The sequence below is a fragment of the Cyclopterus lumpus genome, chromosome 3 (assembly GCF_009769545.1).
Source record: "Cyclopterus lumpus isolate fCycLum1 chromosome 3, fCycLum1.pri, whole genome shotgun sequence".
Lineage (NCBI taxonomy): Eukaryota > Metazoa > Chordata > Actinopteri > Perciformes > Cyclopteridae > Cyclopterus > Cyclopterus lumpus.
The window spans coordinates 7205647-7233200 of record NC_046968.1 but is presented as its reverse complement, the minus strand read 5'-3'; the positions used below and the strand labels follow the sequence as shown (position 1 = coordinate 7233200).

The window sequence follows — 27554 nt, the reverse complement described above, 5'->3', positions numbered from 1 at the left end:
CACTCCGACTGACACCTCTGAACCAAACACAGCAAATTGATTAGACACGGACCCTCGCTCCTCATCAGCATTCCCCGGGCGTCGACCCCGGCCCTGCTTTCCATGTAGAACAACAAAGGCACCGCTTGTCCGCATCTAAAATGGTTGCTTGGGGAGAAATGGGATTGCACATCGGGGCAAGTCGTGCTCCGTGAGCTGCGACGGTGATCCGGTTAAGGGAGGACCGGCCCTCGTTGTTCTGTTGCATGAGATGTACTCTGTCCAGGAATGTGAGGCCCTTCATCTGAATATTAATACTGTTCTCTTCAGTGGTTCAGTAGGCACAATTATCCTGATCTTGCTTTTCTTGTATTTTCTCGTGTCGAAAGCTGCACTTAAATAACAACGAATTGGATTCATGAGTTATACATATATGTGTTTTTTTTTTTTGTTTGCTCCTCTCTTGTCTGCAGTACAGTCAAAGTGTCACAGTTGTTGTCATGTGACCATGTTGGTTGTCAGGTGAGTCAATCGTGTTTTCTTTACAGGATCTGGTTCATTTAAACGGTTCATTTGCGGCGAAATCATGAAATGAATTTATCGTTCAAATATAATATAACATATTTTGAGATTACATTTGGTGACTTTCAATGGGAGCTTTAGTCACGCATATTGTGTTCAAGGACCGTCGGAAAAGTTTCAAATTCAATGAGAATTTGAGTTTTTACAGCTTCTGGCTTTGATGAATGTGTATTTTTTGGGGAGTTCTGGTTTTCAGAGGGTCGAAAGGCTGTATGGGGATTAGATTGGTTGGCAGTAAACAACCAGCGGATTCTCATTCAAAGGTGTCTAAATCCTGATTGGTGCAAAGAAGCAGTAGAAATCAACCATTTCCAATACTTCAGTCAGTCGCACGCAGAGGAAAATTATCTTTTGGGTAATAACCAAAATGGACTTTGGCAGACTGTGTTCAGGCAGGTTTCTGTGACTCGAGAAAATAAATGTTGAGGGCCTGATATTGTAAAGTAAAAAATCTGAATAACATTTCCATCACTGAATGTAATACATAACATACTCTGCATATGGAAGCATGGGAATTCGAAGCTTAGGCTCGTACAGCAGCAGCAGCAACAAGAGGAGCTTTAGGCCCAAACTAGCTTCTACAAAGGCAGAAATGGACAGCTGGTGACACAACAAAAGTACAGAACGTGTCCAGTCCAGTGAAGAATGGCATTCACAACCCAATAACAGGCACAATGAGGGTTTCAGAGACCCATCTGCCCACAGTGAGATGACACTTGCGCAGCGCCGGTAGTCGCTTCCTACACAGGATGGATGAGAACGGGCCCTGAGTTTTCCTCAGGATCGCGAAAGCTAAACGCTGAAAAATGCATAAGTACACGATCAATGTGAGCAGGCCTTTTCGCTCCGCTCTGCTGCCTCACACCGTACGGCAGCGGGACGGACACCCATATCGGCATTGTGCCGCTCTCTCAGAGGACCTGCCCCGCTTCTCCCTCCCGGAAATAGCACAATAAGGAGGCCTGCTTGAAATAGCACTGGCCCGCATTCTGCTACGCCTCGGCTTCAATAGGCCAGGAGGGGCGGGGGAGGTGTTCAGAGCTGTCACATGGGGCGAAGCGATTTGTAAATTACAAAGCAGATTGGCGTCGCAATGTTCTCCCTGGTGGTGAAAGAGCAAACTCATTTCATGAACACAATGACCGCTGAAATATTCATAACCAACAAGAAAACAAGGGGCGGGGCTCCCTCCTCTTATACCAGACCACCACACTTCCTTTGTGTGGCTTAGTGAAGTCAACAAATGTCTTTTCTTGGCGATCCCAGTGCCACAACGCCGCCTATAGGGTCACTCCTGTACACGTGCTCGGACAAATGAAAGGGTTGACACTGCACAAGGAGTGCAGTGAGGACAATTTGCGTGGCGGTAGATAGTGTGCAGATGATGAATCGCTCTAATAAAACACAAACAAAAGCTAACAAGAGAGAGAGGGAGGGAGAGAGAGAGACATCAGACGAGGGAGGGGGACTTACAGCTCGGAGACTTGGAGGTGCTGGAAGAGCTGCCACGACAGGGTGGTGAGGGGATTCTTCGACAAGTTTCTGCGGAGGAGAGGAAGAAAACAAAGCGAGGTTTAAATGGGTGTGTTTTTATACACGATGCATTTCATGCCTCCCGTTTGATGTTGATCTTTTTGTATGCGCTTTGGATCCAGAAAACCCAATCAGCAAATCTTTCCCTGGGTCATTTTTGGACTTTTTCCTCTTATTTAACTGTTGGTGTCCCAACTTCACATCACCGTGCTCTCACTGTCTGTCCACGGCCCTGTTTTGCGTATCTTTATGAATAAACTACATATCTCTATTTCAGCTTAACGGAAATAGAATAAAGTATAAGTGTGAATAAGCAAGTGGGGGAAGTGGATAAACAGACCTGCATCTATGGCTGAAAATAAGGAAAAGTACTATTGACAGGACAAGGGGAACCGGCCTGGCTGTGTGGAGCTTCAGGGCTCTGCCAACTCAATAAAGGAAAGTTGACCGCTTTCTACTCAAATAATTCAATTGACTTCAGGAACCCCCTCCGGCTCAGGAAGCCACTAAATTCAATAGGCTTTACGAGCGATCCGACCAGAACCAGTTTAAATATGAAGGAAACACATTTAGTTTCTACACTTCATAGGAGATACAATATGGGCTCATTGACGCAGACGCACACGCTATCAAATGCTGTGATGCAGTCCAAGAGCGACGTTCCATCATCCGATCATCGGTTTCCTCTCATGTACCGAACGCTCGGTTGATGACTCACACGCTTTGCACATTACCGCGACTTTAAAACACAACAGCAGAAATTACGGCTCACAGTGTCTTTAAGGGCATCGAGGAGTCATCCACTCAGCTTCTAATTGGAGTGACCCTCGCAGGATACGGCACATGGTGGGAGATAAGAGACGTTTCAACCACCAATAGTGCATAGAAAGGAGAAAACACTGTACATTTCAGAACACAGCAAATGGGCTTAGGAAACATTACGGGTTAATCAGATTTTCAAACTGTAACATGCTTTGTAGAGGCAACTTACTAAGGCAGATAGAAACACAATAAAACTAATACATGTTATAATATGACATCAATAATGCCAACATGGATGAATGAGTAGACGCAAACAGGAGTAAATATTTACAGTGTTTAAAGAAAAGTTCCATTTAAGTGCATACTCTGTGGCAGGTTAATTTGTATGGTAGACCTATTAGATACTCCTGTAACCAGGAGTGTCGCCATGGCAACAGGCAGCGGAGGATGTTGCAGGTCTTTCTTGTTTCCTGTGATGTCACGAGCGCACTTCACATGCAAAAAACACACGCGCGCGCACACAGGTATGTCACTCGCACGGCGGTTAAATAATAATGCTTGAGCAAATGCATTGCAGCTCAGAGTACAGGGATGTGGGGTGAGCGCATGTGGAGATGCTGCATGAAAATGCACCTGCGATCCCAAAGGGACTGAATTATACACAGAAAGAATACATTACAGAGAGAGAGAGAGGGACAAAAAAAAAGGTGGGCGAGCAAACAGCAGCTCATTAGGTGATGTAGAGCAGGGCCGCTCGGCACTTTCGTCAAATCGCACGCACACACACACACACACACACACACGCACACACATCCCAAAATAGACACACATTTAGACCACGGGTTTCCAAATGAACACACGTCAAATGACAGACCTTAAAAAAGATCTCCAAATGTACATATTTTAGACCCCAGACGTCCACGTTTCTGTTTTTGTTTTCTGGTGAGTGAATTTAATTTTATTTTGGGAGAGAGCCTCCAGGACCCTGCACAGGACCCTGGAGCCACCTTCAGAACTCCTGGAAACACCTCAAAGTGGATTCTGGACTCAAAGCAGGACTCAATGGACCAACAGCAGTTTAGCGATGCTAGCCTCCAATACCAACGATCATAAATCTAGACAAAGCAGTATTCATTTTGGTTGCTGGACATTTATTTGAACTTTACAAGTAGATCTCAGTCTATAAATGTGTTACCTTTCTTTGCAATGCAATATGAATGTTCTTCAAACATCGTGTCTAGCGAGCCGTATGAGCTTTGTAAATATATAACTTTAAATTAACCCTCTACAACGCCCCCCCCCCCCAATACCATGGAGCCCACACTGTCACTAACTGCACTCCCTGCATAGATATTTTCATTAAAAAGAAGTGATTTCAGAGACAGTTAAAAAGATAAAGATAGAAGCTAAAGCCTATAGATTAGAGTGTACAAGTCATCACCTGGAGATCGAGACAGTGGAAATTAATTAACAACACTGTTCCTGTAGAGCAGGTTAGGTATTTATTCACTGTAACAATCATCAAAAAGAGAATTATTTTACATTACATTATTGTGTATTTGTACATTTAAAGCAATAGTTTGACGTGTTGGGAAATAAACTTATTTGCTTTCTTACAAAGAGTCAAAAGATAATAAGATTGACACCACTTTCATTGCATATAATGGTTATTTCCAGAAAATGTATTTACAGCCGTGCCATTTTCTTCTCGTAGAGACACTGAAATATCAATCGTGCTTAGAATCATTTGAGTAAGGGTGTGGCAAAAAGAAAACGTTACTTGAGACAGCAAGACACGTTTGTATACACACACGAGCCTTAATGAGTAACAAATGTTTTTTTTTACACATTTTGCACACAGATAAGTGAGAGCGAGAGAGTGAGACCTCCTTCACGTCTCCGGCAGGAAGTGTTCCTTTTTCAAAGGTCATCCTTCGCATCTCGACAAGAAATGTCAGCTAAAATTGGATCGTGAGGGGTAAATGAATTAATAAATACATAAACAAATCAGCAAATAAGGCATCAAAGCCAACGGAATGCCAGAAGACAGGAGGTGAGGACGGGGCATTGATTATTAAATTTGAAAATTAGCGGCGTGGAAAATGAATTAAAAGCCAGGCCGCTCTGTTTCCGGGCCTGGAAGGACATATACTCACCAACAAATATACACACATAGACCTCCCCTGCTTTTAATGCACCATAAAACAGACACAGTTACTGTTCAGTCACTGAGCCGCCACCAATCATCTTCAGACAGTGCTCATTTGAATAAGGAATTATGTGATTCACATGAAATTTTCATTAGGTTGGGGTGGAAGATATGCGCTACGGCGACGGATGTATCTGGGTGTTAATATTGATGGCGGCGTCGGCTCCCCAGCCGGAGGGCGTCGAAGTGAATGCTAAGCCGAAACCCGGGTGTTTGCTCCTCTGCAGAGGAGGTGCGACTCCTCCCTCCCTCTTTAATAATTCTGTTTGGCACAGATGCCATTGGGAGGGCCCGGCTCGAGAGGGTTGGCTAATTAGTGCAGCATCACTGGTGGCTACTGTCTGAGTGTGGGGGAGCTCTGCAGATTGACATTCAGGACCACGCAGAGGAGAACCAGACAGCCACTGAGCGAGGAGTCGCAACGGATCAGCGGCGTGGACGCCGAGAAATCTAGTCGTCATCTGTCAAGCTGAGCAGAGGCGGCTAATATTTGCCGCAGCGCCATAAACTAATTGCTTCCTTTTCTTTCTTTCTTTTTTTTCTTTTTTTAAACTTCCCGAAATGTCTCGGAGGCCTTTATGTTACGAGCGACGCTGACGACTGTAAGCCGAGGAAAACAAACCTGAAGTAGAACTTTAAAATATCAAGGGCGGTAATCGGAAAAGGAGAAATTGGAGAAAAAAAAAAGTTGTTTTTCTTCAGACTTAAAAAAGATGACATTTTAGAGAAGAGAGCATCCTCTCACGCAGCAGCCATGTGCGGTTTATAAATGCATGTTACATTAATAATGTACAAGGTAAAAGTACTTTAATCTAGGCCATCTCTTGTTGCAAACAGGACACTCGCGTGTACAATTCAAAGAATACTGTGTCATAGATTACTTAAAGGGGTAAATACGGTATTACACAAACTGAGTTCCAAACTTCTGTTTAAGCAAAAGTGTCCAGAAATGATTCTTCTTTGCCCGGAAACGGAGAAGATTAAATGTCTTCATCCCGTCTCAAAGACGCCACGTGTTATATTATGTATTTATTATGTTGAGCCGGTGCATAACGCATCAAAGCCTCCACCGGTAATCACCAAAGGTATTCCCAAAATAAAATGCTGGCCCTCGTTTGCAGAGGATGAACTTACTGCAACCCTGTTCTAGAGCTGGAAGGTCACATATCAAAGACAATCTGCACAGTGAAGGAGACAAGTGTTAGCTGCTGATAAGATCTGCTCATGCACCCCTCCAGCGTCCTGCGAGCGTCTACCTGATAACACCCGGAACTTATTTCATGCCTTTCATCCCACCCACTGCGACCGCGCATCTCATGGTCCGCCGACCCAAAGCTCCATCCTCCTCCGCCCGGCGGAAACTTCCTTCGTATCCTGCCGGTGTGCACATGGAGATAGAGTATCTGTGCGTTGATATGCATGTTAGACCAAACCTGCAATGCCTCTGTCAAAGGCTGAAAAGGCTCACTGGAAAATATCTTAGCTTCCTCGGTTAGATATTATCTGAGGTCTGACATCTCATTAGAATTAAATTCACATTTAAATGTAGACGACAAAGAAAAAGAAGAAGGAAAAAAAAACATGAAATAAATATCACGTGAGTCCTAAAATATACCCCATCTATCATAAAAAACACCCAAAGAAACGTGACATCTGCACCTCCTCACGTCCCTATTCATGTACGTGTTTCCGCTGAAGCATTACTGTCAGCATTCTGGGCTTCCTCCACCTAACGTGTTGACGCTTTTGGTATTGTTGAGTTTCATTAAAGAGCTGATGTAAAACGTGTCTCTCTGTCGCTGCTCAGAACTCCTTCAAAAAGCGGAGTCTTTTCTAACCAATCTAATTGTAGATACTTGTATAACCGCTGCAAAATGAGCCTCTCACTGAACCGTGGTAAAAGGTACGGCTGAGGTTAGAAATAAATCGGTGTAATAGATATTTGTATAAAAATGAAGAAAAGCTGTAAAAGAGACGGGACACTCAATCTGATTTCTGGTTTCTATGCCCACCCACCACCCTGACCTTCATTTATTTTTACTGAGCTATAAGCCATGCCGCATTTTTCCACAGGGCTGCATCATAAACGCATGCCTCAACATGACTTCAGTGCACCAAGCGCATCCTTAAAGTGACCGTGTGGAAGATGAACTAGTTATGGGTTAGTTTTAATCCTTGTCATCAGTGCCTTGGGGTCGGGTTGTTCGCAAAGTGCCCTGCAGTATCTTTAAAGGGGTTAAAGTTCTAAGTCGAAAACACAACTCCCAGACAACGGTGGATTAGCGAGCTGTCAATCACAGAGTAGCCCCGCCCTAAAGCAGACCCAGCCCGATGGTCTGTTTCACTCTAATTTCCTAAATGAACATCATGCTGTATCGGAGAAGACCTGAAACTAGCGATTGAGACGTGAAACTCGAGTTCACAAAGTCTATCGAGGTGGGAAAAAAAGTGAGAAGTAGACCGTAGGAGTCGCCCCCTGATGGCCATTAGGGAGAATGCAGTACCTGCCACTGGGAGGCGCAGCTTGTTGACAACAGATAATGTTTCTGACCAAAAAGGCTCATGACACAAACAGACAAAATATATATATATTTTTTTTTCCTTCTTTTTATTTTGTCTGTGTGTGTGTGTGATGCGACGCCGGGAATGTCAGTGAGAGCTAGAGGGAGTAGTGCCAGTGTTGTGAGGGTGTCTTGTGTTGGAGGCTTCGTGTCACATAGAAGATTGTCAATGTCAGTGGACCTTTGGTGCATCTCATTCCCGTTCTGTGTCTCCCATAACTTCCTGTCATCTCTGCTATCAAAACATAAAGGCATGAAAAAAAAAATCTGCTCTTATCAACATATCGCATGCAATGCCTACCTGCATTGTAATGATGCAACGACCAGACTCTGGCCGCCTCAGGTTTTTACTAATCCTGTTTACAAAAGAGGATCAGCTGTTCACCCGTCCCTTTTCTGATCTTCCTTGAATCTCCTTTTATGTTTCAAAAGAAAAGTTTCACATGATTTTTGGCACAATCTAACCTGGGGACACTTTATATAAAATGCGGAGCAGAAGCTGACAGCCGACTCAGTGATTGCCTCATTTGTTTAGTCATTTCCCAAATGTCTACAAAAATCAATGAGGTAATGATTTATTAATGTCAAAATATGGAACATAATTATATAATCTTATCCCTCCATAGTTACACATTCAGTACATGGTCTGTCATCCGCCGTCTTTGTCTTTGGGGGCGACGACGACGACAGGTAGAAAATAATAATAACCGATAAATCTTCAGTTACTGGTTGTCCTCCAGAGGTTTGTTTTCCTTCTGGTGAAACTCATTTGGGAATTATTTCCTGGGTGAGACCAAAAATAATTAGTAGTAGTTTCTATTATTTTCTTACTTTTATTATTATTTTTTATGAATGTAGAGTAATATATATGTAGATTAAATATAAAAATGTATTTAACATAAATTGTCTCAAAATGAAATATAGAAAGGATTGTTTTTAATATGTACCGACACAATAAAGTTGTTTTTTCTCAACATAATTTTCCCGTCTTAGTTTGATCAATTTTATTCTATTATTATTCTATTCTATCATACTCTGTCGATATTTTTATTTTCTATCTCGACCCTCCTGTCGTGTCAAGATACCTCACAATGGTCCACCGATCCACCGTGAGGACAAGCTGTAAATCATCAATTTATGAAAAAGAATAAGCACATCTCCCTCGTGCATCTTCCTGATGGATGTGCTTCAGCGAGACAGCGCTTGCATAGCATTATTGACACAGGAATAAAAGGGAAACGTGCATAAAATCCCACTCCATAGGCAATTCAAATCACTGGAAATACAAAGTGCGAGTGAGATCTATAAATAATGTGGGGATGTACCGTATGGAATTCATTTCGTCAAAACAGCCAAGGAGAAACTTCAAACAGCCACCTCTTCATTATAATCGGGAATAGTATTCGCAACGAATCTGCATTAAGCATAGGTAAGAATGGCTCTGGGGAAGAGGGATACAAATAGTCAATTCTTTAATCTCAGAAAGAGCCTCTGGTTGTACTATATGTGTGCATGTGTCGCGCTAATCTCGCAGCAGAATTCCTCTCATCTGCCGTTAAACCTGTTTATTCCCCCTCCGCAGCCGAGCCGGGTTAAATAACATGAAACCGTCACTGCTATCAAAGCGCCCTTGAGCAAGGTACACAACCGTCAGCTTGTTTTAATGAGTCCAACTGTTTGTCAAACGTGTGACGGCAGCTTTTGGGGCGATAAACGGCAGCGCGGTCTGTATTACGGTGTCACGTTGGGACATTGTAACGAAACCACTTGGTTTGGCTATCGGGGGAAAAAAACATCGTGGTTTGGCTTAAAACGAGTATGTTTCTTTTTTTAAAAATAACTATACTTTATTTACGGGAAACTAGCCTCAGCAAAGTACAGGAGTTTCCTTAGCAGACTAGGGTGAAATAAGTCCACGCTGTCTTCAAACAGGACATGGACCCATCCAACCTCCCATGCGCCCCACTTGAACTTTCCCTGTTTGCTCCGGGAGTCTAATGAAGACGTGGATGAGTTCACATTGGATTCATGACTCGCACTAAACCGTACAGCTGAAGACTGATGGATCTGCTGATGATATTCCGTCATAAACAAAGTTTTGGACGAAGCACCATTTTGACCAAATGATGGTGATGCATGAACAGTGCGGGGGGGGGGGGGTCACCAAAAATAATGCTCCCTGAATCCATCACTATTTGAGAATAGATGACTTTGTCTTCAGCCCAATAACTCCTGTAAACTAAATGCCTCGTGGTGACTCACAACAGCCCCTAATATCTGTTACTTTCATTCCAGCAACAGCTGCGAGTGACGTGGAATGATGACTTTTAATAAGGGCCTTTTCAGTAGCGTGTTATGAATCCTGCTTTCTGTATAATAACGCCAACCAATTAGTCTCCCTGTAGCGCCATTGTTTGGCTGACTCTAATCTCTTAAGAGCAATTTTGTGCCGTTTCTGAGTGAATTGATACAAAAGGGGGGGCTTGATGAATGTAAAAAAAGGGGTTCACGAGCCGAAAGGAAAGGCACCGCGTGTCCAAAGTCACAGAGTCAGGTTAGCGCATCAGGAGCTGGAATACAACCCCTGCAATATCGTCCCGAGGTTTTCAGTTTGTCTGCAATTAATGACAGACAATATTATACACGGCCAGCCGTCTCCGCTGCCGATTGTGAGGGAGAAGACACGAGAGAACGAAGCCTTTGAGCTATGACTCTGATTATTTTTCTTCTTCTTCCCAGATAGGGGGATGGAGATGTTAAAATCGACTGAGCAATTTAATGAAAATTGTCATCAATATAATGAGACAAGCCGAGACAGAACTGCCACCGGGCTGACAGCGCTGCCACAGGTGTGCGTGAATCTTTTAGCCGTATTTCGGATTGCGTTTGGTAATCAGGCAGATGAAATGTGCGCAGCCTTCAGACAAAATGGCGACGCGGAACACGTCTTTGCTCCAGGAGCGAGAGAGAGAGAGAGAGAGAGAGAGCGGTGGCATGTGGAGCTTTTCTGACAGCGGGGAGAGACGTTCGCTGCTTGTTGGGCTGAGGGCTCGCACCGCCCCTCATGTTCTGGCCTGCTGCTTTATGAAATGCCTCTTGCTGAAATCGATGAAATGTTAGAGTTGATTAAAACACCCATAAAAGACACTCGGGAGTATTTTTTCGAGATGACTGAGAGACACGTGTTCAGCCTTTCTTCAGTGCTTCTTTTTTTTTCCAGCCGGCAAGCAGGTCAACGGGGCACGATAACGATAAATATACGTTCCATCGTTGTATTCGTTTGATAAATAGGGAAATATCCGCGTAATGGAAGAACATTCTCCCTTATTTGTTCGGGGCAGAGGTAATAATGCACCTCAGGAACAGGTCATTTCTGTTATTGAGTTCATACAACATTGGCCTCTATTACTTTCCATCCATAAAGAAAGTCAAGAGTAAGACATTGAAGATGGCCGCGTGTCTTTTGCCCGTAGCAGGACTCTACATCTGTGAATAAGTGAGCGAGTGAGAGAGTGCATCTTAGTCATAATCCTGAGATTTCAGACCATCCCACCATCCGGACCTCAGTCCAAATCTGCTGCTGCCGGAGTCAGAACAGAGTGCAACACATGGGCTTCTGCACGGGTCCATTTGTAATCCCACAATCCAGAGGACTGGGTGAAGCATTGTCTCAGTTAATTAAAGCATTTCCACAGAGCCCCCGGCTTGGCCCCTGTGTCCGTCTTTGCCAAAATGATTGTTTCTCCCCACCAATAACAGAGAGAAACTGCCATGGGAGCTGCAGGACAATGGACATGACTCTTAAGAGCACTGAAAGCTTCCGCAATCAAAGCACTCATCACCTCGATGTGGACCTGGGGAATCCTGTGCAGCTGTCAGAACTATTAGAGAAAACCTCGTTTTTTACTGCAGACTTGCTCAACTCTAAACTTCCAAGAGAAATGGTTTGGAAAAATCTAATTGTGTTTAACCTTTGCCCTCGGGGGTTATTGGGAGGGGGTCTTTACGTGAAAGAGCGTCTGTAGCTGTAGAACGCTGGAACACATAGTTTGCGATCAAATTTGTGCATATATTGTTGTAAAAAGTATGAAAGTAGAAGTAGAAATACCGCACCGTTAAAATACAAAGCTGCTAGGGAAATGCACTGACATGCTTTGAGCAGAATGCTAAATATGTGATATTAAGCCCTTTAATATCTACCAACGCGGCCATCTTAGTTTAGCATGTTAGCATGCCCGAGGCTGATGAGCATGTCGGGCGCTTTGCTGGTGTTTGGTGGTGAAACAAAACGACGCTCGATGGAAAACGGAAGTGATCACCAAAGTGATTCCAGTTCATCTTGAGGGGAACATCAATGGTTCTTGAGATAGTTCAGTCTAAAGCAAAGTGGTGGACCAGCAGGCCAAACATGTTACTTTATTACAACCACAGGTATTTTTCTTTATTTATATGTATATATTATATATAATTACTATAATACAGATGAATGGCCCCATCAGGTATAATGGGGTCATTATACTTTATACATTATACTATTATGTCAGTCATAATTGGATTAACTTCAAGTGGCATTTAACTGCTGTGCTTTCACTAATTTTAGCCAAACAGTTAATCTCTCGCTTTGTCTGTAAACTACCCAGTAATTATAGCTGTCAAATCACTAGGGGAATAAAATATACAGCATTCCCCTCTGACAGTAGAGGTATAAATGTACTCCTGTATAGTAAAATACTGCAGTAAATATAAATTGCTTTCCGTCACTGCTGTATAACATCCAGCAGCAAAAACAACGTCTTTCATCTGAAGCAGCGGACATGTTCCACATCGTCACATATTACGCGCCGAAAATTAATATACAGCGGTGGGTGTACCGATGTGGAGAGTCGGAGCCTGCGAACGCCACCGTTCACGTCGTGATTTCCTGTACATCATCACTACACAAACAGCAACTTCATGTCCACTTATTTGAATGCAGTGCAAGAAGATGAATGCACCCATCAACTCTTGAGGCTTGAGCTCGGCTGCTTCCCGATGCCACGTCGGTGTGAGACGTCGCCCACCGAGCGCGGCTGCCAGCGCTTTGTAGTGATGGAGAATCTTTCATCCATTTAAAAGTAAGCTCTCTGTGGCCGTAGTGTAGCTTTGCCTCTCAGCGTGCATCTTAACGCCGTGTGTGAGCATCGGTTACCGTGGAAAACAGGAGACCAGCTGGAACTGAAATATATTTTTAATTACGTTTGTTGAATCATTTCAACAAATGCACAGATTACAGTTTAAGTGAGCTGTACATAATAAAATGTGTAAAGGGTGCCGTGAGATGCACTCCACGTTTCTTCAAATCTAGCTGTTTCTTTTTGCCAGACTACTGTCTTTCTATCATAAATGGTTCCTATAGTGATGCCAGAAAGTGTATAAGAGACTCAGTGCACTCTTCCTATGTGACATCCAAACAGCTTGTTAAATACAACAACATGTAAGCCAGTAGCCCGGGGGCGTCAAGTGTGTATGCTTTAGCGCCTTCAAGTATTTTTACAATCTGATGCACGAACTATGGGCCCGTCTCCACTCATTAAAAAAAAAGGAGATGGAAAAAAGAAAGAATTGAATCTGAATAGTGGTTTCTCCTTGGCAGCTCAAGGACACTCTGCTTTCCTGTGCTTCACTGACTAACACAACCATGCAAATGTATGGAAATCTAGGTAAGGGTATGGGGAATTAAGATCTACCGTCGAAGCGCCTTCAGATAATGTGTTATCTGTCACCCTTTCAACAACTATCGACACATAACATGGATATGTAGGGGGGGTCAGGTGAGGGGCCGTCAGGACAAGGAGCGAAGGTTATACATGATAAAAGTCATCTATACATAAAAAAAAAAATCATTTTTTTTTTACATTGGTTTTACTCAACAAAATGGACTTTGCCATAGAAATGTGTCACGTTATTTAAATTTACAGTATACTTCAAAATAGAGCTCATCTGTAGTAATTGCATTCTGGCTCTGTTAGCCCACCGCATTGATGAGGTATACATAATAATTTGTATCATTTTTTTTAAAGAGATGAAAGAACACGTGTTTACTGCATTCTCTCCCTCCCAGTGTGTAGTATCTGCATCCTTATAGATCAAATACATATTTACAAACTGCAGTGCGTAGAAGCAGACAGCGGTCCCACTAATTGCCATCGAGCATTATTACAACGACGCAATAAGGGGTTACTCTGAAAATGAGCCACTATAAATTATTTCAAGCCAGGCAGCACCTCTGGAATTTGATATTAGAGAAATAATCATATTAATCCAAAAAGAGGCATTTTCTAAAATTCACCAAGGAACTGCATCAAAATGAATAATATTCCGGAGGCAGCCAATTGGAAATAATTACTTGACCAACTCCCATAACAATGCTGAGAATTGCTCAAAAGCATAATCATAGCAGATTAAAGCGGTTGAAATAATGTACGCTCGTCCCGTCTCCAGATCCTACCCGACGCCAAAAGAAACACACTAAATACGAAGCATTCAATAGCACAGAGTGAAAACACTAATAGGGATTATTAAAGATAACACGGACATCAAAGGCCTCCTCGCTGCGCTCGGTCAATGTACTCTCCAAACACAAAGGGCCTCCTTCTAAACGGTCAGTAAATAGAAGCAGATTTAGTGATCAGCAGCTGTTTGTCAGCTCCACCAGAGTTGTCATGTCTAACATCTGCGCAGCTGGCAGCTTCTCGGAGGCCCGTGAGCTGAATGACGATGATACATTCAGGTGGCCGGACCTCGTGTTTCAGAAACATAACCCTAGCAGGTGACATCCAAATCATCGGCGCTCCCGGCAGCAGAAATGAGCACGGCGGCATTCAGACCATGAAAAACGTCTCCGCCGCGCAGCCAGAGAGGTTCCTCCCGGCTCCGCTACACCTGGCTCCACTCAGGTTGGGCCGCCTCGCTCCATTAGCCCGGAGGATCCATTTATCCCTTCATCACGCCGCACTCCAGCAACAATAACACCACCGCCTTGCCATGCCTCGCACATCGGGGCGGCTCTGGCCAAGTGGCGCCTCCTCGGCGTCCCCAGTAATGAGTGATGGTTTAAAGAAGCAGGGAGGGGTAATCACGTCGACTCAGGTGCGAGGGGGTTTAAACTCCTCCTGAGCAAGGCGTGTGTGGCGGTGGAGGTGAGGGGGTGTGCGGTGGAGAGGAGGGGACGCGAGATGAAAAGAGTAGACGATGATGACATCACCTGGGAGGAAATGTAGCATTTTGGGACGCGGTTCAGCTTCTTTTTTCTTTATCTCACACCTGAAACTTCCGACCATGTTTTTGTGCAGACAAACAGTAATAACCAAATGAGGTTATTTTTACAATAACCGTGCACGCTTTTCTAAAATCTTTAAATGAACTAAAGCTTAAAAGACAATCTTATTATATTAATATTATTGCACAAGCAAGCTGTGCACCTTAAAGTTTCGTACATGGCATAATTGAAATACTCCCCTGAGGAAGCTATCGACTATTTAACAGCTATGAAAGGAACATATTAACGAGCACAATAGCACAATGGTGTTTTTTTACAGCGACCACACAATGCAATGAAAAAGACATTTAGGTATTTAATCTAAACTTAATGCCATAAATAGGTATCTAAATTAATTAATTTGCCCTCCTTAAACCTCTACATGAGGTCAACAGTGCCAGTGCTCTCCGAAGAGGGCCACGGGATAGGGTTAGATCTGCCAGCCAGCCCCTTTGAGCTTTGAGGGGCCGGCAGCTCTTTCCATCGCTGTCTCGTGTGCTGAGGTGCGTATCCGTTATAACACCAGCACGAGCTTTCCTGGATGATTGCCACTACCGCACAGCAGCTCTCAGCATCTCCCAGCATCCCCTCTGCCGTAGCTGTCATACACGGCCACCTGGGGCTGCCATCTTGACTTGTTTTGACGAGGCTGGCTGAGTGGAAGGAGGAGCAGGGGCAGATGGTATTGTTAAACTGGCAGGGGTGACGTGGCTGGCATCGAGCCGGGCGTCCCTGCGAGTCTCAGACAGCAGGAAGCCACCTTGACCCAGCCGGGGCTGCCAGAGCTTAATTCCCATCGCCCCACTGGAGACAAAGGGCCGCGGGCCATGCAGATCCAGGACCAGTGAAGACAGTTCAGACAGCGCAGGCTCCCAGCATCCCCTCGGTCATTGGCTAGCACTCTGCCAAACATCCTATTAGGGATAATTCTGTGTGTCTAAGTTCAGTTTCTGTGCCACTAAATGCAACAAACAACCTGATGACTGAGCATATTAATGTGATTTTTTTTTTAATAAAGAGGAAGCTAAGGGAAAGAGTGAGAGGGAGGGGAAAGGTTCATGTGCAGAAGCCTTGACAGAAAATGGAAATGAGACCAATAGTCTGCAGTCTCGATAGCGGCTCTGCGAGGCCGTGCTTAGCCACAGAAGGACGCTTTGAGCGAAATGCTACGGGGCTCACACGTTGGCTTCCTTTCCAAGCGACTTGCTGCTGGGTCTGAACCAAAGTGGCGAGAAGGCAGTGGCACACCGACACTGCCTTCCACAGAGCCAGGCCGCGGGCACTATGAAGCCAAGTATCGTGCAAAAGGTGTGCGCAAAGCCACCGGCTGCCTTCGGGGAATGCAGTTAATAGACGTTTCAAACCGGCAAGGCAAGACCACAGTGGCACCTCCTCCCCCAAATGAAAACAGGCCAATAAGGAAGAGAGGAACAATTTATATCTAGTACATGTCAACCTTACCGGATGTATTCCCCCACGGTGGTCTTATAGTGAACAATGTTTGCTTTTACGGTATACATTGAGCATCAATTGGATTCGTGAACAGAGGATAGGAGCAAGAGGCCTTAAGCCGTGCAGGAGGACGTGTGGTGAAGCTGGTGTGTCCTTTCCCCCCCGGGACGCCACTCAAACCGAAGGCCGGAGCAATCCTCTGCAGTCTGAGTTCGCCTGCGAGCCAACTGTGAAGCCGAGGAAGGCGATGCCAATGTTTCACTCTACGCTGACATGACTTAATTTAAGTGCCACAGCCTTTTCTTTACCTTCTTCAGGTTTAATTGGATCATTAGCGGAAGAGATTTAATTACAGGCAGAGCCCGAATGATATGCATTAAATCTGCACCTGGACATCTCGGTTGAATATCAAAAGAGGAACAACAAATGGAGCCGTAATTCAAAAGGGAGGTGGTGCAATGGACTGACCCTCACACGTCAGTCCTGATGGAGTTTGTTTGCAGTTGTCAAACAGGAAACAACCCCAACCTAAAAACGACATATTCATATTACCAGCAAATATAGGTGGTCCAGTGAAAAGGAAGTGTTGTTAAAAAAAGATTTACATTTTTGGGGTTTAAAGATTATTCTGCACTCTGATAATGACCAGAGAGCCGACTCAAATTCTGAAGGAAATAAAACGGAGTATCTACATAAATCTCTTCCTTTCTGCCTCCAACTGCTCGCTGGTGGTACTTTGAAACTGAGGTGAGCGATGCCCATTTATTGAAAATTGAGGAAAATGAATTGAGGAAAGAATGGAGGAAATGCTCTGAATCGCAAACATTCGTCGTTTAAATTGTCTCAACTGTCTCAGTTTCAATTGGGTGAATGAGAAAGATACATCACACCACTTAAAAACAAAAAGCAAAGAAAAAGTAAAGGGGGCGTAATTAGGAAAGCGCCCATGTGGACAGTGATAATGACAGCAGAGAGCGAGTGTGTGCACTCGTGGTGACATTTATCAGAAGGCTCTCCTGATTACCAAAAGGTTCAGAGAGTCTTACGCTGTGATTGCTAACATCACTTCAGAGTCTTAGCACCTCTGAGAATCATCACTGACTCCATCCCTCTCATCTGCGGCTGCGATAGGAGGCTCAAATACAGTTCTTATCTTCTTCTTTTTTTTCTATAAAATGTGCCGGCTATTTTAAAGATCAATAGCCATCTAGCGTATAAAGCCGTTTAATATAGTAGTCTCAATAATCCATACACGCTCCATTGGCTTTGAGAGCGCACTTCATTTGATGGCACATTACATTTTGTCGTGGGTACAACGTACACACACGCGACTGATCTAGATCAAACAAACTGCAAGAGCACACGTTGGAATGCAGCAGGGTGGAATCTAATGTAAAATTGCAGCTAAATGGTTTGAGGAAAATATTGCAATTTTTCAGTCCAATATTTCCATTAAAATTGAGTTCAAGTGAACTTCCAAGTAAACGGGCCTTGCTTCTTGTCAAATAATTGACTAATTTAGCCCCATATGCCCACTGACTCCTCCGGGCCTCGATTCAGACATTTTATATAAACTCACGATTAAACTTTCAAAGCACATCGTGTCCTCATTTAAGTGCTTAAGAGGAGATTAAGTCAATGCATTACACCTGTTATCTGCTGCACACTCAACTACCACAGAGCCCCCCGCTATGATTATCCCCCTGATGGTCCAGTGACGGTTCTCCTAAACCACCTTTGTCCGAGGACATTACCAGCAAACCACCAAGTGGCCAAATCACAGAGTTAACACCAATTAACTACGTTGTTATCCAAGCCATTGAAGTTAGGACATTGTTAATCATGTACTGTAGGTAACAATTAACTTTACACTCACGATTATGACGATTATGATGAAAAGTAGTAAGATAATTACGGCCAAAATGTGTGAAAGTGTGGGGGATGGAAACAGACTGCAACTCCACCGCTGCAGACAGCCATCTTATCAGCTACCCCTGGATACACAGAAGTAAATAAATACAACCCATTTCCTTTTTCACATTATCAAAGTGAGTCTCATCTATCCGGTTGTCTCACAGGGAGATCTGACCACTGCCACAGTCTCACGGCATTGGCCAGGCGGCAGACCCACACACCCACACACACACACACACGGCACAGTAAATAGCAATCTGCTCTGCTGAAATCCTCATCCTCTTGTCCAAACACATCTCAGGGCTCCTCGCCGATGTCGTTTGATTGACAGCGGCCTGTGTCGAAGGGCTTGGCGCTGTGTACACCCAATGTCAGGCCTCAGCCAGACAACTGTCTGTCAGTTCACAGGTTGCAGAGTGAGTGGGGATGGAAGGGGGAGGGAGGCCGGAGCAAAGTGCTGCCTCAGGAGTTAGAGGACCTTGTCTGGGCTCTGGGATTTGACTGCTGCTGCTGCTGCTGCTGCGCCAGCTTTTAGTTTCGGGCAGCGACCAGTGAACGCTGTGAGAGAGGTGGAGTGTGATGACGCTGCACGTTCAAACCTCCGCGCAACCACGACTTGAAAGCGCCCCGTCTCTCTCTCTCTGTCTCTCTCTCTCTCTCTCTCTCACACTCTCACTCCACCCTCTCGAGAGATCAAACGCGTTGTTCGGGGAAGGCGAGGGCAGCGAGGTGAGGATGCAGTGAACTGTCGGTGGGAGGTTGGAACTCGAGGCTGCTGGGTCGGAGAGAGAGTCGCAGGCGCCATCGATCCAGTCGCGCCGCTTGACATGGAGTCCCTTGAGAGCGAATGTCCCCCGCACTGCAGATTAACTGCAGCCCTTGTTCCCGCGGCTCTCCACGACCCGCAGCCACCCACCGCCGTCTCGGGACTGGCCAGAGCCGTCATAAAGCATTAGGCTCCGGGAGACTGCGGTGATTGTGGATTTAAAGATCGCCCGCGCAGCCTGGCGACTCTCTGTCTCTCTCGGAATGGGCTTCTCGAGGTGAAGGCCTCCTTTCTCCCTGCGCGGCGCTTTCATGCCTAATTTCTCTGTCTCTTGCCCTTTCTGCCCCGTCGTTATCTGCTGCGGCCACAGTTTCTGTGTCACAGTGTCTTTCTTTATCACGATGCCGCTCAGTTGCTCAGGCTCGGCTTGAGCCAGTTTCTCCGCCTTTCGACAACCTGTCCTCTTCCCGTGGTTTTGCTAACGCCGGGCTCGGTCTCTGCGATCTCTCGCCAAAATCTGATTAAGTGTCAAATGGGCATCCGTCAAACCCAGAGGACAGTGCTTCGTGAGTAATGCGTTGCTGTGCAGCGTGTAACAATCGTTACACACTGCTAATGTTTTATTATACATTGTGTGAATGCCCCCGCATTATAGCCATGCATCACTCCCACATCAATTTGTACAGACGTTGACTGAGTGAAGCAAGAAAAGTAATTAAAGCCCTCAAGAAACACAGAGGGACTCACAACCACACACACACACACACACACACAATCAAACACACACTTGCATATAACTTCGTTCTAGTAATTTAGCCTTAAGTTGCCATACATTATTTTGACTAGGAGGTAGAAAGACAATTTGGGTCTTATTGTTCTCGTTTTTTTTCACATTACTTCAATTGGTTTTGGTCGTCGCTGAGATTTGGCGACAATACAAAATAGCCAGATTTATTGAAACTCAGAGTCATGGCAAACTTATTTGGAAGAGATAAAGGTGAACAGAAATACGATACACAAACCTGACTCGACTTTCACTTTTGCCAAAGTAACGGCTTTGCCCCTTTCAAAATAAAGTAAATTATAGTGTTTTCTTTTTACGGCTGGCACCTTTGAGATGCACGGCTCAATCTTTTATTTACAGCCATAACTTTTAAACTTTTTTTCGTATAAGAATACAGGATGCAAGAATCTTGCAAGTCACTTATTAACTCTGCAGAGAGGGTATGATCCGATCTGAGAGGATTCTATTTATTGTGTGGTCTGTCGAATTATCTGAAAATCCAGAGTTGACGGTAAGTTTCTTTCGTTGACTAGAAAGAAGCTAAATGCTGATAAATCATTGAAGGGGAACACAACACTATTAGTACAACAAGCGTGAAGTTAAATGATGGAATTCCTGTAGAAACTAATGGCGTCGAAGTCTCCAGTCCAAAAGTCTGACGAGGCTTCCTGTCTGACGGAGCACCGTCGCCATCCGCCTATCTGAGCTCACAGAGCTCATTCTATAGATAAACACAACCAGTGTGGACCAGCTGATGCGTTCCTTTGGCAGCCGGCGAGAGTGTCCCGGCGGTCAAACCCCCGTGCTCCATGACACCGCTATCAAAGGGTGGCAAGCCTTCCGTGTTTGTGTTTACAGTGAGATTAGCCACACGCACATCCAGGCACCGGAGCATGAGGATGGAATGTAAATTTGAACGGAGTATACATTTATGAATAAGCTGATTCAATTTGAATCTGCTTGTTCGCTCTCCCGTCTGGGAAATAAGCCTCACCGCATTACGTTTAACGTGTTCTTCTCTGTTGTCGAGCTGCATTTTTTTCATATGTAAAAATAGTCCTATCTTTTGTTTTCTTCTTCTTCTTTTTTTTTTTTTATATATTGGAAAAATCCATTTCCCCACTCAAGAATACCAACTGTAAAGCCAAGCATTAACAAACACCGCTTTTTGGTTCACCAACTGTAGCAGCACAGCGGCGATGTGTTTGATGGTTCCGTTTCCCACACTGAAGAGTGACTTCATGTGGTGAGTTGTGGGTGTTGAGTTGTGTTTTTTTATTAAACGGCGGGGGCGGTCTACTACAAAAATCTAATGTTCAATTTAACACACTTGGAAAGCAGAAATGCGACCACGCAGATCACGGTGGGCAGGAGCCGAGTGGGAGGCGCTCTGAATTACTGTTGATTCAAGCGAGGATTCTGCCAGGTTTAGGGCCTTTGCAGACCTAAAAATAATAATCAAGGGGGGTTAAGATTAGATAAGTTCTTGTTTACAGTGTGAGAAGGTGTCCTTCTCCAGAGCAATGCTAAAGGGAGAAGGAACAGGGGAGAAATGTGACCGACTCACAGGATCCTACGCTTAGAGCTGCCCAAGACGACTGTGATTGGTTTAAAATATATATATATATATAATTAACCGGGGGGAAATGAACAGCTGTTAGTACCAAAAGAGATGCGGTGACTCCCACAGAAGCCTCGGCCCGACATTACTGAATTAACACGGCCGAATAGTTATTGTAACGTATACTGTGTTGCTGTGTGTTCAGAAATACAGGCACAGACTTAGGTTTAGCTACATGTGTACCTCAAAAAGTGTGTTATCTTAAGCTGACGTAACAAGGCTTTGCTCACATACAAAGTCATACATTGTAAAAGAAGAGACTAGCTCAGCATGGGTGATGGGTGATGAGCAGTCAAGGGTTATGGTGTATCAGCATGTATTTTGTGAAAGGAAACATGTAATACACACTCAACAATTAACCTGTCTGCAGTAGCATCACGGATGCAGAATCCGTCTCGTGAAAAAAATCAAATAAAAAAAAAGGTCAAGTGGCCAACGAGTCAAGACGGCACCGAGTTCGATTGAGGTGACCTCCAACCTCCCACTAGACCATTCCCCCGTATAGACGCCTCCGACGTGAATGGGAGATGCTTGACACAGACGGCGTGGGCTTAACGATCATTTACACCTTTGAGATGCACCGCTCGATCTTTTTCTTTATGTGCCGGTGGAAGCGGCAGGCGGAACACTACAGAGACCGCAGGTGTCATCTGGATAACCGTTTCATCTCCTCGGCCACGTTTCATCTCCTCAGCCGCCGCCTGAAGTAAAAAAAAGGCTGAGCAGGAGGAGGAAGAAGAGGGAGAAATGGAAGTCTATTTTAAAAGTAATGCCGAGGAGGGAGTTTAAAAGCCTCGGCAAGGTAAACAGATTATAATTAGTCTTCTAATTATAGGTGGTTTTAGGCTGGCCGGCCAGCTGACCCGAGTGTGAAAGTGACATTTAGGACTGAAAAAAAAAGAAAAGAAGAAAAAAAAGAGGTAGCCTGTAAGTTTTAATGAGGCAGAGTCTCTGCACTTCCTTCTCCCTGTGGGGAGTGACCTTTCCGGCTCCCCGGTGACAATGTTCCCTCCAGATTTATTGGGCCTCTCCCTCGGCTGCTCTGGATTAAAGGGAAGAGTTGCCACACCAACCAGACGCTGACCTTTAATTTGACACGGGCGGGGGGGACGAGCACGGCGCACGACGCCAGGCCGGCAGCATCAAGCCGGAGGGGGGGGGGGCAGGAATGAGTTGAAAGCCCGAGACCTCGCAGTGGCGGCTTTGTTGAGCGACTTCGTTTCCACCTGGTTCTTTGAGAGCAGGATGAACGCGTGCGAGATGAATGTCACGGTAGCAAAGCAGGAACTCTGGGGGATTCACGCCCGGACACAAGGATGGATCAAAAAAAAGGGAGCAAGCGGAACAGGAAGTGGCTGTTGAGATGATGCTGCGACGTATCCACCATAGGGGTCCGCTATTGTCTTCAATCAGAGGTGCAAGTCAACCTGCCTTACAAGCGAGTCACGAGGCTCATGTTTGGGGAAATCTGCTTTGTGTAGAGTTAGATGAGCAGATTGATAACACTTGGGAAAGAAAAAGACTCAAGGTACTCCCCATCAACTTGTTGTCTTGAAACCTTTTTCACGGATTAAAGGACTGAGATACGACGTGTTAGTGAGCTTTAAAGTGCTGGCGGTGGATTTTAACAATAATATTTGGACAGTTATTAGAGTAGTATCAAGCTCAGAAATATCTGCATAATGCAGTGCAGCGTTTTGATCACACTGGCATTTTTTTTTCAGCACCTGTTTTTTTGTACCCTTATACCCCGTCAACCATCAGTGGTATCAAGCTTCTCATAAAGTTGTGTGCCAGAAAAGCTCTGTGGCAGCGGGGTGTGGCTAGGCTCAGCTGCAGAGTGGGTGGAGCGGGGGTGTGGTTCAGGGAACAGTGTCATGATGTGTAAATCAGCCTCAGCTGGGATCAATTGTGTGTGTGTGTGTGTGTGTTGTGTGTTCCATATAAGAGCAGGAGTAGCTGGAGAGGAGGAAGAGCGGGTAGCGGATGCCCGGATCGTTCGCGACCAGAAGCGTGACAAATAACAAATAAAACCTGTTACTGCCCTCACAATTGTGTGTGTTGCCCTCTTTGGTATCTGCCTGAGACTCGAACCTGTTACAAGCCCATATGTTTATTTGCCAAAATATTAAACTACCATATTGAACTGCGTGAAAGCAGAAATTCCGTTAGCAAGAAACATGTATTCCTGACGAGCGATAAGGAGTCAGGAAAGTCTCCCCTGTTTTTATTGCAGAACAAACCTCAGACAAAATCATCTGTCAATCAGCGAAGAGTTACAGCCGCCACACAATGTCATGAGGAGGACCACTTCAAGAGTGTATGAGGAGGCCCGTGTGACTTGTTGACTGAAATGCTGAAATAATTGAAGGTTTCGCTTTTACGAGAAAATAGGTCTCGAGGTAGAGAACTCGTCCTGAACATTATCCCAGGGAGACTTTCCCAACAGCACGACTCGCACTGTGTGGCTTCCCTTCAAAAATCATCTTTCTAGATACAGGTGTTAAAACGTGGGTCATCTGGGTCATCGCTGTCCATGTATTTTTAGGCCAATGGGGTATTCCTTCAAGGTCCGAGGGGCAAGCAGGCCGTGAGTTCCAGCAAAGGGAAAAAGTGTCGCATTTCTAACTGCAAAGGAGGACAACCCTTCGTGGTGCGACAAATCGGCACGCTAACCCTTCTCCTCCTCCTCCTCCGACCGAGCCGAGCCGAGCCAAGGTCACACCGCCACTTCTCGGACGCTTGTGGGAGAGAACGTAAACGGAGCAATAAACTATCATTTAATTTAATGATAAAGAAGCGAAACACCCAGCGCAGCCACTCCTGAGATAACGGCGCTCATTGCTGTTAAAAAAACAAAACAAATAAAAACCTCCGCGATGTCCTTTTGCCGTGAACGCTGGCGATGCGGGAGGAGGCGCGGGGGCGAAAACACCTTCAGTGGCAACAGGTGTCTGCGTAATCTCAAAGAACATTAAAGCTGCCGTACGATTACCATTATCTAAAGGCATTTCACGAGGGCCCTTGTCCTTTATATCTCCGCGATCACATCCAGCGGGTGAGCGGAAACCTCGGATAAGAGTCCGTTTCTGACTCAATGACAACTACAATCGATCGCGGGCTACTGAACATCCAACACGGCAACCATGGCAGGAGGCTTTTTTTTTTTAAAAGAGTCCTGGTTCGAGAACATTCGGCGTACTGAAACCGTTTGTGCTCGGCGACCCGATCATTTAACTGGACGTGATACTATCTGAGTCAACAGCGGCTATATTTATGTATTTGTTAAGTGACTAAAAGCCATCTGTCCATGTCTATTTAATCACCCCAGAGAGCAACATTGTGATTTAGTAGCATTGGCTTCATTCCTGTCATTTCAGCGAAGCTTTGTGAATAGAACTGAATGGAGAAACTAAATAGAGGGTGGGAGAAAAAAAAGAGAAAATACTACTTTTAATCAAGAATGATTAACAGCCACATTAAGGAGATCTCTCACCTACTCAATTACACTAAATTCAGCCAATTATGCGTCATGCTAAACCTTTCAGCTGGCCACAACAACAACTTGTAATATTGTTTTCTTAATAAAGTAATTAGAGGCATTACCTCGTCTTTTCTTTATTGGGTCCTGGGTGAATATACTGCACGCAGCTCTACTGTGTAAACAGAACACAACCATTGCATCAACAGCCAGTAATATGGACTTTTTTTAGTTATATGTAAGAGCAGGAAAAAGAAAGCCTAACAAAGATGCTATTACTGGAAAACTGTCCCGTTTTTCTTTGGTGTGAAATTAAGATGTGAAGCCACCAAGGGATCCATCTTTCCTTGTCGTCTGGTAGCCGAGTGTCCTTCCACAAACGGGCAAATAAAACACAAGCAGAGTTTGGTGGCACACATCGGGGGTATCCAGGGAGCCGAGGTTGGGAGACAGCTTGACACCAACTGTGGACTTACTACCGCTGAGTTTGGTCATTTTCTGCAAAGACGGTGCAAAAGTAATACCGATTGTTCCTTTACTGTCACCTTTATGGTACTTAGGAGGTTCGAGGCGGTTTCATCAGCTTCTCCAGCCCCAACGGTAATGGTGTGGGAGGATTTGCTGCTGAATCACCGGCGCCACGGTAATATGTTTACTTGATGAGTTGCATATTTTTTTAAGGCAGATAACACGCAGAAATATTTTACAGTTGCTGGACTCGAGATGAGTTTTCACTTTGACACATTTTCTTCACCCTATGGAGACAAGATTAGACCTTTTTTATGTTATAAGAAGCTGCAACAGCAGATATTTCTCAACTTTGACATAGCCCTCTCGGAGAAAAAGTATATTACGAGTCTTTAGAGTATAGTTATATGACTATTTATGACTTTCATGTTAAACTTAGGGCAAAAGACTATTAACATTTCAATGCCATTTATATACTTTGGACCATTTTAATATATGTCTTTCCACTTTATGAGAGGAATAACACCGTCTGGTGTGAGAGGAATGTACCAACTGTTCACACCGTCACCACCAACAAAACGCCATATGTCATCAAAAAAGAAATTGACTCGTATAACTAATCTTATTTTTCTTTCTTTAAAACATCACGATTTGGTTTATGGACATATTCCTGGCAATAAAAAACAACATTGTGCCATTTTAACACATGTACAGATTAGACAGACAAGACCTGAAGTGAGCCTCAGAAGAGATGGTTTATCACCTATCACAGACTTTATGCTAAGCTACGCTAACCGGCTGCAGCTGCATACTCACATGAGAGTCGTCAGGATCTTTTTATCCAACTATCACCAAGAAAGAGAATGAGCAAATGTTTTAACATTTCCAATTGTTCAATATTGGGACTCATGGTGCATCTGTGTTTCTATTAAGAACCGCCCGCCCTCGATTCCATAGAGAACATTTACATGTATGAAGCCATGCTAAACTGTGTAAATAAAAATAACAGCATTGAACGAGGGTGGAGATGAGCCTGTGGGATGGTTTACGGATCCCTTGTTTCTATTCATGAGGTGAGAGTGGGACACTGAGACGGTCACAGGACATCTTAGTTTCTAGGTCTGACTGACCATAGTTAAAAAAAAAAAAGAAAAAAGAAGCCATGTTGGCATTGTGGGTTATCTGCAATCCACCGGTTTATTGAATGTGGACTTTTTTTTTTATGTGGATGTTTTTACATTTGGTCAGAGCAAATAACGTATTATATCAAGCAACACCTAAAAGTTACACGCTATAACGAGTGTAACGTTATTACGCTTGCTGCCTCCAGTAGGGGCAGATGTCATTCACGTTCAGTAGTTACGCTGCTACATTATTATCGACCGAAAGTGGATTTTTAAAGGCCGATATAATAACGATAGCTCAGAGCAGGAAAGCGCTGATAGTTGATAAATAGGCCAATACCTATTGTAGAGTTGTAATGTTTTTTTTATATATACTTGCACATGTAAATAGGAAAGTCCATGTTTTAAATTAATACATAAGAAAGATATGATAATCACTAAGGGATATTATGAAGAATATTCTGAAGGAATGTGTTTGGGAAACATGGGAGAAAAGTCACTGTCACTGTATAAGTATGTTACTGTAAAGGTGTAATCACTGAATAAGTATTATTGTAACTGTATGCTGATTGTTTTATGTTTTATAGTTATCATAACTATAAAGATGACTCAGGTATGAATGGAATGTATTGATCCAAGGAGGCGTAGTCAAAGTAGTGGTCTCCCTAAGAGACCGGAAGAGAGGCATTTATTTTGAAGGAGCCCATCTTACTGTTTAGGACTAAAGGGGAAGAGATAAGGGAAGTAGCATTGTGGTTTATTGCTTAGAGAAGTCTGCCTCTTTGTACTGATAGGCAAATAGCATGCTGTGTAGTTGAGGTATAAGCATGCATACCTGATACTAACCAATGGAGAAGCTTTATGCTCAGTGTATGGATTGTATTTAACCTTTCAGAACTCTGTAAGGCATTTGTCTTCTCACGTGAAGGCGGTAGACAGTTAACTATTTTAACAGATTTTTATTCATATAAATCGTTATTATAGCCTGTGGACCCAACGACACGTGAGCGCGCCCGGCTGG

General features: G+C 44.3%; 1 protein-coding gene across 4 annotated transcripts in view; it reads right to left on the bottom strand.

Moving 5' to 3' along the window:
• ntrk3b (neurotrophic tyrosine kinase, receptor, type 3b) overlaps positions 1 to 27554 on the bottom strand; it is a 147697-nt gene that overhangs the window by 88457 nt on the left and 31686 nt on the right. For all 4 annotated transcript variants that reach the window (XM_034526554.1, XM_034526546.1, XM_034526528.1 and 1 more), the window contains exon 4: positions 2035 to 2103. In XM_034526554.1, coding sequence (XP_034382445.1) covers positions 2035 to 2103 — 69 coding nt within the window. The remainder of the gene's footprint in view (positions 1 to 2034; positions 2104 to 27554) is intronic.